This window comes from Polyodon spathula, chromosome 2 (assembly GCF_017654505.1).
Source record: "Polyodon spathula isolate WHYD16114869_AA chromosome 2, ASM1765450v1, whole genome shotgun sequence".
In the NCBI taxonomy this organism is placed as follows: Eukaryota; Metazoa; Chordata; class Actinopteri; order Acipenseriformes; family Polyodontidae; genus Polyodon; species Polyodon spathula.
In genome coordinates, this window is record NC_054535.1 from 98427953 (window position 1) to 98442120 (window position 14168).

A 14168-nucleotide genomic window follows, 5' to 3' on the forward strand; every position below is an offset into this window, starting at 1 on the left:
TCAAGACTTTCATTTGACAAGCGTTTTATCGAGCCTCAATATCATAACGACTATTATATTTATAGGATTTTAAACCATCAAATGGTAACCCTTTGTGGTCCTACGTAGGACCAGGTCTGACATTACAATTTTCCCTTTCCTGTCCAACATTATCAAAAAGACGTAAAGCGCAGTTCTCTAGTCGTTTTTTCTCCGGAAAAAGTCAAGAAAACCTTTCAATGGCTGATTGACACCGATAGGAGTCAAAAAGGGTGCATCTCATAGGCCCATGCACTCCAGAGATAACACGGACATAAACAAAGGAGACAGCTGCTTCTGCATCCAGTGCTCAAAGAATATCACAGACATTTGCATAGCTTTTTGAGATGTTATAGTAATAAAATAAGGACTTGGATCGCATTGTTGAGGAGTTTAGTGATAAAACAAGTGATCAGGAGAGGATTCATCAGTATGCAACTCTATAAAGAGGTATGTGAAAAATACAGCGAACAAGGGGTGGGGCTTGGCTGGAGATACAGTACTGAGTGTCCTTTTGTGATTCAATGCCTTTTAAACCTGTTTTACTCTTGAAAAAAATATTTTAAACAGTGCATGTAAAATAAACAGCACGTGTGAAAATAAATTAGACCTGATGCATCTGACAAGCGCTGATTAAATGGACTGAAAAGGGTTAAACCTGCTGAACCTCTGGAACTTCCAAATAAAAAGAAACACAAATCTGGATGTCAAAAACAGAAGAAAAAGACTACAAAAAAGCAAATAAAAAAAACTGCAATAAGTACACTATCAAATTTTCTATATAAATTAAAAAAACATATTTCTGTAAAGTGCGTGTTCTGTTTTCTGCTAATTGCATACTAAGCAGGCTACAGTAAAAAAGAAAATTAAATATAATAATTTACCATTATCACCCAAGATCTTAAACACCTAAAAAAATAAAATACCTTTGCAGAGAGTAGGACAAACTTTTTGGGTGGCAGGATATGCTGTTGTACCACAATGGGAGAATCTGTTATTGGAATCAGATCTTTATTGAGAGGAGTCACAATCTTTTCAGTCTTTGAGTCTTCGATGGCAGACAGAGCCCAAGAGTGTCCATCCACATTTGATGTCATCTTAAAAATGGAATAAAAATAAGACACACTTTTAATATATAAACCATCCACAGTCCACATGGTGCATCAAAATATACTTTCATGATACTTTTAATGTAACCATGAGAGAGCATATTTATGATACAAAAAGATTTAAAAAGGACACGGTACCTCTAAATAAGCAAGGCTTTAAAAAATACTTAACTCTCAAAAGCGTAACAATCAAGACTTTATTTTCACTCAGGTGAAGCCACTTATTTATTTTTTACCATAACTGAGGGGTAATTTGTCAAAGCTAATTACTGCATTTGCACATGTTTTTCAGAAAGGAGAAACACGCCCAATAAAGTTACCAAACCAGAAATAAACAAGTAAGGCTTTTATTTATGGGCTTGAATGAAGTATTAATTTGTTTGGTATTCTTTAGATGTTTAATTGGTGTTTTTTCCATTCATGAAAGTAGTCGGTAACACATCCCCACTTAGATTGCATTTGTTAAGTGTGACAGAGGACATATGTCTGAGGACTCACACATAGTCCCACTGCTTGTAACACAGGAAATTAATTTAAGAAAAATTGCTACTACTGAAAACTTTGTTTGCTTCTACCTGTGCTTCGATCAGGGGTTTCTGAAACGGGAAGGAGTCGTGGTTGATGCACCACAGGATATCACTGTCTTCAGTTTCTGAGGCTGCCATCAGTAAAACTCCTAAAAAAAGAACAGGAAATCAGTTTATGGCTTTCAAATGACAACCACATAACTCAGTTATAGGTGCTGGAAAATGGAAAACTCAGGAATCACTTTTGCTTTCTTTGATAATCGAGGTTAAAAAAAAGCAGCTTTTGTTGCCCCCATGTAATATTATTTTTGTATATTAAACATGGTGTATTTATATCTTTGATATGGTATATTTCACATTTTTAAACATTTTTAAACAAACTACCAATGAAATAACTGCAACTCCTGTTATCTCATGTTAAATAATTATATGGGAAGAGATATCTAGTTCAAGTACCAAAATGTAATTACACTTTTTTCTTTAAAAACAAAAGACAAACAACTTTTATCATTGTGCACATTCTGTTATCATACTGCTGGAAAATGCAACCAGGTTTATTCCACTCTACCAGCAAATCAGCAGAACCTACCTTTGCTATACAATGCTTTATGGACCTTGGATGGTTTCTGCAAAGTTGCAGAGGCGGAGAATCCTGGAGGTAGACGCATGTGAACCAGCACTAACATGCATGGGCGGGCCATGGGCTGCTTGAATGGGGTTGTGCTAAAGTACAAACGAACTCCTAGAAAGATTTTAGAAAATAGTGTGTCAATAAATGCATATATGCCAGTAAATAAACACAAACATTGACCATTTTTAAAAACTATGAAAATCAGCCAGAGTGAAAATATTCTTAGAGTATTCTGGTGGTGGAAAACATAATTTGTTAGCCTTTAGGATATAAAAAGTTACATTTTCAAGACCTTAATAAAAATAAAAAATAAAATAACTAGTGTACCTCATCTGCTAAAACCCCAGTTTGAATGGTGAGGAGCACTATAAAGTTATTATATTTTTAATAACTAGGCACCTCTTTTTCTTATTTATTTTTTTGTGTGAACGTTAATGCCAGTGAAAGGTTCCTCATTCAGAGCACAGGAATTTGTCCAAGTACACAAGCAGTTAGGTCACCAGTATCCATCTTCAAACATGACTAGAGTACTCTGCTTAAAAAAATGCAATGTAATATACAGCATTTCCTACCTGCATGTGTAATAGCCAGGAGCTGACAATCTATAGATTCGGATTGCTCAATCACTGCAATATGAATGATTGGCTTGAAGACAGAGCGGTCTATCGTCCTGAAAAAACAAAACACATTAACACAGGATTAAGGTACCACGATAGTTGTAGCTGTTCAGTGAAGTTCAGTTAACTACTCCCTAAGCAGGATTTTGAACAGTCTGTCTATTAACCTTGCAATGTTTCCAGCTGCAGATACTATGGAGTTCTGAGACATAGCTGCCACCCTGCTCATTCCCTGTCCATCCAAGCCAAGGTCATAAACCTAGAGAATACACAAGCACATTTCCCATCACATCACAAGCCATGGCCACCTTCATTAAAGTCATGTTTATAAAGCATTATTGTGCTGGTAAAAGCATACAACAGCAATATATATACAGGGCCAAGAAAGTTTGTGAACCCCAACGATAATTATGGAAATTCCATAGTTTTACCATGACAGCATTCTTGAATCAAAACTTTTAAGTCTTTTCTTAAATATCCAATAGGGTTTATATTAACCAATTCCATGTCCTTTGAAACAAAATGATGTATGAATTAGACAAATAATGAGTAATTAAGATTCAGGGTATGTGAAAAAGTAAGTGAACCCCTGGTTTTATCAGCTCAATTAAACTGATAATTAGAATCAGGAGTTTAAATTAGGTAGATCTTCAGGGAAGAGTTTGGGAGGCCCCACCCTATACAAAGATCTTCACCATACAGGTGTGTGGAAACACATCATGCCACGATCAAAAGAAATCTCTGAGGACCTCAGAAAAAGTTATTGATGCTCCTCAGTCTAGAAAGGGTTACAAAACCAATAAGGATTTGGGGCTCCACCAATCCACTGTCAGACAGCAGTCTGCAAATGGAAAAAGTTCAAGACCACAGTCACTCTACCCAGCAGCGGTCGTCCTACCAAAATCTCTCCAAGAACAAACCAAAAAATCATCAAGGAAGTCACAAAGAACCCCAGACTAACATCCAAGGATCTGCAGGCCACTCTCGCCTTGGCTAATGTGAGTGTTCATGACTCAACTATCAGAAAAAGACGGAACAAGAATGGTGTTCATGGAAGGATAGCCAGGAGGAAACCACTACTCTCTAAAAAGAACATTACTGCCCGTCTGAAATTCGCAAAAGAGCACACAGATGATCCACAAGACTTCTGGAATAATGTTCTCTAGACAGATGTGTCAAAGGCAGAAGTTTTTGGCCTCAATGAGAAACGTTATGTTTGGCGAAAACCAAACACTGCGTTCGAACAGAAGAGCCTCATCCCAACCATCAAGCATGGTGGTGGGAGTGTGATGGTTTGGGGCTGCTTTTCTGGCTCAGGACCTGGACGGCTTGCCATCACTGACACAACCATGAATTCTGCATTGTATCAGAAGATTCTAGAGGAGAATGTCAGGCCATCCGTCCGTGAGCTGAAGCTGAAGCTGAACCTAAAGTGGGTCATGCAGCAAGACAATGATCCTAAACATACAAGCAGATATACAAAAGAATGGCTGCAGAATAAGAAATTCCGCGTTTTAGAATGGCCTAGTCAAAGTCCGGACCTAAACCCCATCAAAATGTTGTGGCAGGACCTGAAGCGAGCTGTCCATGCAAGGAAGCCCTCAAATGTCACGAGTTGAAGCAGTTCTCTAAGGAGGAATGGGCCAAAATTCCTCAAAACCGATGTGAGAGACCGGCCAACAGTTACAGGAAATGCTTAGTTGAAGTCATTGCTGCTCAAGGGGATGCCACCAGTTATTGAATCTAAAGGTTCACATACTTTTTCATACATGGATATTGAATGTTGAATCATTTGTGGATAAATAAATGTTGAAAAAGTATCATGTTTTTGTGTCATTTATTTAATCAGGTTATCTTTATCTACCATTAGGACTTAGATTAAGATCTAATAACATTTTAGGTTTGAAATATGTGAAAATCCTAAGGGATTCACAAACTTTTTCTCGGCACTGTAATTGGCACATTAATGGTTAATGTGTTATTTTTAATGACACTGCCTTTTGTGCTTAGGGACACCACCAATTACGACATTAAAAAACTCAAATTTAGAGCAAAAAGCAGTGGCCTACCTGAATGAGTCCTTGTTCTGAACGGGTGTACAAAGTGTTTCGAGAGTTGTCAATAGCAATCTGGACAATAGGATCTGCAGGACAAAGCAAAGGCTTGTCAATATGTAGCCAAACTGTTACCTTAGCAGAGATAGTATAAAAGCAAAAGATATGCATTCCTGTTCAGTGTAAAAAATGATTTACACAGAATCTTGAACTTAATGATGACTTACCATCCTCTGAGAATGTGAACTGCAGCACGGAGGGAACAAGGAAGGACAGTGTGCTTTTCGAATGGTTTATCTTTCTGCAGCGCTGGCTGAACCAGCCAGCCTCAGCCTAAACACAGAAAATAAAAAAAAAATAATGTTAGTCTTTTCTGCAAAAAGTGCTTCACACTTTACTGCTCAACAACTTGGAAGGAGCGTGTACTTCCGTTTTCCCCCCAAAAATTCTGAAATGGTGATTGTCAAACTAGAATTCAGAAATATTGAAGAAATCCACTTTTGGGGTTTAAACACAAATCCTACCCAGTCATTCTGCAGTGCTTGCTAATATTTGGGGTAGTACTGCACATGTTTAACACCACGTTTATCTTTTGTCTATTATATATTCTTGGCTGCCTCAATATGTTTTAAGTACCAAAGCACCAGAAAAGCCGCATTTAAGAGGGAGCCAGTCAGGAACGGCAAGATATTTACTATGCAGTCAATTTGGTAAAAAGATTATGATGTTCTTTTCTTACCTGGTAGGCAATTTCATACAAACAACCATCTTTTCCTGCCAGGAATATGCGCCCGTGGTCAGTGGAAGTGATGGCAAGCAGGTATGTGTTATCAGTGGGAATGGAGTAGAGTGGGTCAGGGAGTAGCTGCATTCCTCCAGATATGCTGTCATTCAGAACTTCAGAACCTAGCAGAGGGGCATTTTTATGATGAAGACATACATGCTTGTGACTTTACAGAATGTGTGACAAAAAGTAGTGGCAACACATATGAAAATAAAAAGTGTGAAAATGTATATTTGACTACACCTTCTCCTGCAACTGGTGATAGCAACAATACAATGCTATTTTCACAGACATAAACCAGCATTAACTCCAATAACTCCAACTCTGCATTATTATTTTTCTGCTGTCTACTTGCAGGACAACTGCTTTGTTTTTGAGGTTGTAACTCGTTCTAGTCACATAAATCCATCCTTAGTATGTAGGTGTGTCCCTAATTCTATGCCTGTTTAAAATTTTAAATAATCCCATAAATGTTTAAATGCAAAACAAAAATAAAACTCCCAAACTGCATAGTATTTTACTAAAGGTTAAACCAAAAATCATAAGTGATAAAGCAGTACCTTGATTAACTGTAAACCAATGTACCTGAATGCTGTATGTGAACAGCAATGTAAACTTTGAAAGAAATTTAAAAGTAAAACACAAAGGACAAAGAATACTAAACCAAGTCTACTTTCTCAGTGAAAATATGTCTAAACAGTAAATGTTTTCATCTACTAAAATGTACATTTACAGCCATAGTTTAAAACCACAGCTTTTCTATTAGAAAGACCTAATGAGAAATGCCAGAATACAAAGCACATTAGAATGAACCTACCTGCCTGGGATCCAGGGAAGCTCAGTCCAAGAATCACTATATCTACAGGAGTAGCCAAAACCAGCAGGTATTGAATATGAGGCTGAAAAATTCCTGCACGGGGACAAGACCAAAACTCCAGTTAAACTCTTATGCTACAGAAGTTCTCATTGTATGTATTACACATCAGAATATCGTCTATTTGTGACACTGAATTTTTCTTTTAAATAAAAATGAATAATAAAGGTTTAAAACTAGACTGATTAAAATACACCCACCCCTTGTTAGATACTACACTGCGGATTCGGATCTATTGCGTTCCTGGAGTTGGCTCCCCATTTTTACAGTCTAACTGCGCATGCCTTAGATGCACTACATAGACAATTTCACTTAGAATTGCTGTTCGTTTTATTTTGTACTGCACATCACAAACTAAAATATACAGAACAATTAAAAAACAAAGCATTAATATCATACTGTTATCATATACACACACACTGCACAATAACACAAAGCAAATAAAAAAAATCTACTTGTTGAAGCAGTTTTTTTAAGCAATACACTAGCAAAAGTCACAGGGCAGTGGAGTCAGCTCCCTAGCAACAAGCCTCCTATGTTGGGAATGGATTCTTTCAATGCAGCGGTTTGAGCATTTGAGAAAGGAGAGGAAGATTCATGAAATTGATTGGAGGCTTAAGCTAATGAGAAGCAATTACACTCCGCAGTACGAATTAAAAAGATGTGCTGCTTTTTATACGAAAAATGAGAAAAAACGGTTTGTGTAGAGGATTTATATTGGACCCCGATGTCCCCAATAAAACAAGGCAGTGGTTGTACAGTATCTATTATTAGCCTATTTGTTTTTCTATGGGTCTCTAGCTATATTTCGGCCCTTGATATATAGCAGATTTGTATTGGACCCCGAAGCCTGCGACATATTGAGTGAGTGGTGCATCTAATGTAATAACAGAATATGATCATATTACCTTCCTTCGGCTTTACAAGACCCACAGACAATATGGTTTCACTCAGACCATCAAAGTAAGCAACGTCACCTCTGTAGGATAAACCAAAGGAACACATGCTGTTGGGATTCTGGGCTTAATACTGAATTTTTCCTGTATATTTTGCTCATCTCTGAGCAAGTATGCTCCAACAGTTCAGGCACAGGAATTCCCTATAGCTTTGAGTATATCACTTTACATTCTAACACAAGCCATGTGTTTCAAGCTAAAGAATTATTACAGAACCCAAACCACTTAAGACCCAATAATTGATGGCTTAACATTGTATACTGCATATACCCGTCCTCGTAGTTCCACATGAATATATCGCTGTCAATGGTCAGCCATGCCCTGCTTATCTCTGGGAAAACACCCATCATGCAGTTACATTGCATATCTAACACACAGTCAAGGCAAAAACAATAAATCAGCATTTGGAAGTTGTTAATATCACTATTCTGACTTTGCTATACAAATTCTGGTATTTTGCAGACACACAGCAGGGCTGGAAATATCCAAGTAATGCTTAGATAATACTGTATTGTGGTTTAAATGCCTAGATACGATCATTAATATATGTATCTCAATAATGGTAAGGGGCTGACAGGGTTTGATTTTAATCCTCCCAAAAATTCCTATAATAATAAATTACAAAATTGTCCTAGCGCCACATTCAGTCCTCTGTAACAAACTGTCCAAAAAGAACTGAGGGATGGGTAACCTAAAATCTTACAGAAAAGTCTGTAACTGTACTCTAATCTGGCTGGTTTCACGACCCACAACTAATCTTGGACCGCCTAACGTTAACTTGTGTACAACAGTCCAAGCCAGTGAAACCGGCCGAATAAGAAAGAACTAACAAACTTTTTTTTTCAGAATTAACAAGGCTTTCTCAAAGACATAATCCAAGGATACGGCTAAACTGCTCCACTAGTTCAGGAGGCAGCGGCACTCTGCGGACAGCGCTGATTTCTGGGAGGCTGGGGAAACTCATCACACCAGGACCTTGCAGGGGGTAATCCATATCAGAGATACCGGACACAGATGGCACATCTGTTAAAAAGAGCGTGAGGAACAATTGTTATAAAACCCGTTCAGTATACCATTGTAGTCAAAAGTTTACATACTCGAATCAAAATTTATAATTTCTAGAAATTTCTTGAAAACAAACAAGTACAGGAAAAATCTTTTGAAGCAAAAGTTTTGCTTTTGTTGATGAGGGAAAAAAAGTTACAAGAAATAGATGTCTTTTTATTATTTATTTATTTCAGCAATTTTTTTTTTGCAAAACTCGAAAAATGCAAATTCAAAAATATTCATACCCTAACAAGAGAAATTTAATTAATAGCTAGTTGAGGCACCTTTAGCAATAATAACATCTTTTAAATGATTAGGATATTTGTCAATGAGCTTATGGCATGATTCTTTAGTGACTTTTGACCATTCTTCAACGCAAAACTGTTCCAGTTCATTCAAACTCGAAGGACTTCTCTCGTACACAGCCTTCTTCAACTCATACCAAAGACTCTCAATCAGATTTAGATCGGGACTTTGACTAGGCCACTCCAGAACCTTTTGATGTGTGCTTTGGATCGTTTCTGTGTTGGAACGTCCAGTTGCGCTTTAAACCAAGTTTTGTAGTGGAGGGCCAATATCTTGTGGTTTGCTATGGAATCCATTTTACCATGTACTGGAACTACATTTCCTGTGCCATTAGAGGAAAAACAGCCATAGAAGGATATCACCACCTCCATGCTTGACAGGCAGTGTTCCCTCTAAGCTTTTTAGATACTGAGAAACTTGCCGTTTTGACTGAGAAAGGGTAAATTATCAGCGAGAAACCTTCGGCCACGCATTGACCCTTTTAATACGTTTTTGTTGAATTATACAATTTTGAAACAACATTCCAACACAAGTATCCCAGCAATTTTAAAATTTACTTTCAATTTAAACAAGATATTTATTGTGGCTCTGCCTCTGATTCTGAATCATCCTCTGATCCTGTGCAGCCCTGTTGGTTGTTATCATAGATATAGACTGCATGCTTAACTGGTGGCCTGCGTAACACTGCTTTATACTACTGCATAAAACACTGGCTTCTGCACTGCCTTCAGTTGTAACCATCTTTAGAGCTACTAACTGTTCCATTCTTGGGAATACCAAATTCTGTTTTTCAAAAATGGCCAATTCCACTTGTTCCTTTTTATCAACATATGAATCATTAAATATGGCATTTGAACAAATATAATGCTGCTAGTTACAATAAGTACATTTAATAAATATTACAATTATTTTTTTTTTCAAATCAGACTCTTGTTCTGTAATAGTAAGTAAAGCACCTGAAGACACTTCAACTGTCACAATGTTTACAGACATCACTTGGCTCACTGCTGGCATTAAAATAAGCAGGAAAACCTAATAATTATATCACAACAGTTCAGAAAACCAAATGTCCAGCATAGTTGTGAGAATTATATTTAGTCTTACGCTAACACAGTAGTTCAGTATACAAATAAAGGTGTTTAAAAAAAGACCTGTCTAGCTTATTGCTGGCATTTACAATAATACAAAATATGACACAGTTTAGTAACAGTCCAGCAATGTCATGTGACAGTAATCCTATGTATAGTACTCCACAAATTATGTTTAGCATTTTACTGGCATTCTAATAATAACCAGGATGATAAAATATGAAACACTGATAAAGGCGTGTTGACTGACTCGTTGCTCTAAATCAGGTTCACTGCTGTGTATTACCCGACTGCAATTTAAACAGCGCCCCTTTTAATGTAAATGCATAATTAATCCTCTGAATTGTTTCTTTCCTAACTCCATCCATCCTCACATAGATAATCAGATTTATTTTAGCTCTGTCTTACTGAACTAAAAATATGCTTATTTTAATGCTTTGTAAGAATGGTCTCAAAATAATAGGTTTACCTCGAGAGACTGGAGTCTCAATTGAGGTTGATAGCTATCATAATAACTGCGAAGGTTGTTGCCAGTTACTGCGAAAATGAGCGCATTTTAGCCTTAGAGGGAACGCTGTTGATAGGTAGGGTGTTCTTTTCTTTGTGTGCCTCAGCAGACTTCCTCCAAACGTAACAACTATCAGCGTGACCAGATAGCTCGATTTTGGTTTCATCACTCCACAAAATCTTTGACCAGAACTCATATCCATCATTCAAATACCATGCATCATTCAGAGACCTTCACCATGCAATACTTGACCTGTGATCAAAATGGAAACCCCAGTGCCACTTGCAGCCAGTTCACTTTGAATATGTTTGGCAGTGAATCTGGGATTGTTATTAACCTTCCTCACAATTCTTCTACTTGGTGAAAGAACCTTCTTTCTTCCAGACCGATGGAGCGTTTTGAAAGTAACAGGAGTCTTATACTTCTGATACTAGAAACAATAGTTGAAATTGGCATACTCAAATGCTTGGAAATCTTCTTGTCTGCCTAAGGTCTTCAGATAGCTCATTACTTTTTCCCCATATTAATTATTTGTAATGACAGCAATCATCCTATGCCTAATCCTTTTATACTCTAAGAATGTTCACCTGTAATCCAGCATTTTCCAGACTTCTAGAATTAGGTTCTGCATTATCCACCTTGTAGACAATACTATCATGGCATCAAAGGGTATGACTACTTTTGAATTAGCATTTTTTTTCAAAAAAAAATTGCTATAATAAGTAATTGTAAACATATTTTTCTTTTAACTTTTTTCCTAATCCACAAAAGCAAAACTTGTGCTACAAAAGATTTTTCCTAAAATTCTTAGTTTTATGACAAATTTCGTGAAATTATACATTTACATTATTATACTTTACTTTCTGCAAGTGTTTTTTTTTTATTTTGTTTGCAATAGTTATGCTTATTATTTCCGTAATAAGTGACTGTTACTATTCAAACTGACAAATCTTACAGTTATATTCATTACCAGTACAATGTTATTAAGTATATACTTTTTCTGACAGAAATAGCAAACTACAATAGAACCTACAACAATAGTATCCAAACTGCTCTGGGGATGTGAAAAAAGCATATGCCATCATAGTTAAAGGGGTAAAGGGGGTTCATCCCATCACTGGGTTCAGCAAGATATTACAGCCAGCGGTGACCACTAAAGTTACCAGTTGTGTCAAACACCACTGGTAACTTGAGTTGCAAGAATATCCACATTGGTATATTAGTTGGTTCTCCAATAACAAGAGTAAAGGGTTTTTCTCACTGTGAGCAATGACACTGAGGAGCTCCGAGAGGTCCGGGTAATAGCGATCATCCTGAAGGTGCCGGCTGATGAGTCTCCCTGCATTTTCTAAGGCTTCCTGGACTGCAGCTGTAGGGGTGCTCGCACCCTGAACAGAAGGCATGTTGGGAAGCTAAATCCGACTGTTAAAGGAAAAATAAAACAAACAAACAAAAAACACTTGAGGGTAATAGCGAAGGTACAGTTAAGTCCACACGAAAGCTATAACGCGCTTGCGACAGGTAATGGGAGAAGAATTGTAAACATGCACACTAAAAACTGGATTAACAAACATCAAACCAAAACAGATAATTACATTTTAAAGCTGTTTACAATAGAACACAGCAGCATACAGTTTATTATAGCAATACATTTACAGGCCATTTTTATTGAAATGACGCTAATGCAACTAAAGAGGGGTTTTTTTTCTGTAAATCTCAACAATTCCTAGTCCGTATAACTGTAGCATGTCTCTCTTTCATTCACAAAACTATTATACTGCACACACAATTCCTAAACCTTTGCTCCACAAACATGTTGAGTACCTTACTGCACAGCTAAATAATTTGACACGTAGAACTTTGGCTTTTCAAATGCATTAAGATAATTTCCATCACAATACAGTATGAGAGTTATGCACATAACTATTTTGTAATGCGATGGAATAATGATAATAATATTAGTTTATTTATTTGATTAATCAAAAGCTCTAGGTCAATGAATCTTGAAAGTCTTAACAGTTTATGTTAGTAACCTCTGTAACACGAAGGCCTACTTACTAATTCTGGTATTACCGGTAACTGTTTCCATTTGATTTTGGCATTGCCAGCCTTATGCGAAAACATGCCTCCCAACGTTAATTGAACAAAATAGACGCGGCTTTTTACGCATGTCATAATTTACATTGGGCAATATAAAAATCCCCGTTACCTCAGATAGCCAGATATCAAAAGTGGAATATATCCTGTTAAATTACACTTCTTTACTGCACTTTCTCCACTTGCCTCCCTGTACTGCCCGTGTGTATCCCGCCAGCCTCACGCCGCTACCAGAGTGAAATGTGAAGGTTCACTCGAGTAGAGGAGACGGAGAGGCGACTCTAGGGCCTGGCTCACTGAGCAAGCAGCGCCGAGCAGCTCGAACCACACCGTGGCTGGAGGACTGCAACGAATGAAACATTACAGAATGGTAATACCGGGGTCACCGATATTGCTGATGTATGTTGGCTTGAAATCAATTACACGAAACAAGTGTGTGTGTGTGTGTGTGTGTGTGTGTGTATATATATATATATATATATATATATATATATATATATATATATATATATATATATATACACACACAGTACCAGTCAAAAGTTTGAATACACCTGCTTGAAACCAAGTTTTTCATGATTATCTATGCTTTTAACTGTATAAACTTGTCTATAAACACGTACTCTTTAATTATATGATACCTGTATTTATATAAGCTGATAATCATAAGTGAATTACATTCAAAAATTTAATTTTTAAATGAAAATGTAAAGCTTGTCAATTTCAATGAAATAGTCACCCAAAGCAAGGGGATTTCAGTCTGAAGCCCAAGTCAGTTAAAAGTCTGAAATGTGTATAACACGGTGTTAGAACACTGGCCTAAGTATAAAAGTGTCTTTGTTAGATGTTCTCTGAGTTAACTAGCATGTTACCTAATTAACCTTTTGTCACCAATTATTGTTAACAGGTGAGGGTCCATGATTACTATAAATATAGGTAGCATAGGCACAAGTTTGTCATTCCTGAATGTAAGGGAGCAGAAAATTACAAAATATGCTCAATTAAGCAAAAAAAAAAAAAAAAAAAAAAAGTCTGTAATTACTTTTAGAAATAGAGGTCAATCTTTAAAACAAATCGCAAGAACTTTGCAAGTGTCTGAAACTGTTATGGCCAAGACCATCAAACGATTTGAAGAAACTGGCACTCATGAGGACTGAACAAGGTCAGGCAGGGCAAGGGTGACCTCAGAATCAGAGAACAAGTTCATTCGAGTCACAAGTCTGCGAAACTGGAGATTAACTGCCCCTGAAATACAAGCTCAGCTAAATGCTACTAGAAGTACAAATGTTTCAACGTCAACTGTTCAGAGGAGATTTCGTGAAGCTGGCCTAACTGGAAGAATTGCTGCAAAGAAACCATTGTTAAGAGTGCAGAATAAGAGGAAGAGACTTGCCTGGGCCAAAAAACACAGAAACTGAACGTTTGAGGAGTGGAAGTCTTATGGACCGACGAGTCAAAATTTGAAATATTTGGGGCCAACCGCCGAGTATTTGCAAGATGCAGAGAGGGTGAGCGCATGAGTTCTGCATGTGTGGTTCCCACTGTCAAGCAT

General features: G+C 37.1%; 1 protein-coding gene across 2 annotated transcripts in view; it reads right to left on the reverse strand.

Annotated features, from left to right (window-relative positions):
• Positions 1–12838, reverse strand: part of LOC121304892 (nuclear pore complex protein Nup155-like) — a 29306-nt gene extending 16468 nt beyond the window's left edge. The window contains exons 1-14 of one of the 2 annotated variants that reach the window (XM_041236315.1): positions 12729–12838; positions 11781–11941; positions 8456–8593; positions 7841–7937; positions 7523–7593; positions 6558–6650; positions 5696–5862; positions 5184–5289; positions 4972–5045; positions 3070–3161; positions 2858–2955; positions 2244–2396; positions 1703–1803; positions 945–1115 (exon numbers count right to left, since the gene is read on the reverse strand). In XM_041236315.1, the coding sequence (XP_041092249.1) occupies positions 945–1115; positions 1703–1803; positions 2244–2396; positions 2858–2955; positions 3070–3161; positions 4972–5045; positions 5184–5289; positions 5696–5862; positions 6558–6650; positions 7523–7593; positions 7841–7937; positions 8456–8593; positions 11781–11922 (1503 nt within the window). In that variant the 5' untranslated portion in view covers positions 11923–11941; positions 12729–12838. Of the gene's footprint in view, positions 1–944; positions 1116–1702; positions 1804–2243; positions 2397–2857; positions 2956–3069; positions 3162–4971; positions 5046–5183; positions 5290–5695; positions 5863–6557; positions 6651–7522; positions 7594–7840; positions 7938–8455; positions 8594–11780; positions 11942–12577; positions 12697–12728 lie in introns of those variants that run through there. The other variant, XM_041236323.1, reaches the window with a different exon arrangement.
• Between the last annotated feature and the right edge of the window lie 1330 nt (positions 12839–14168).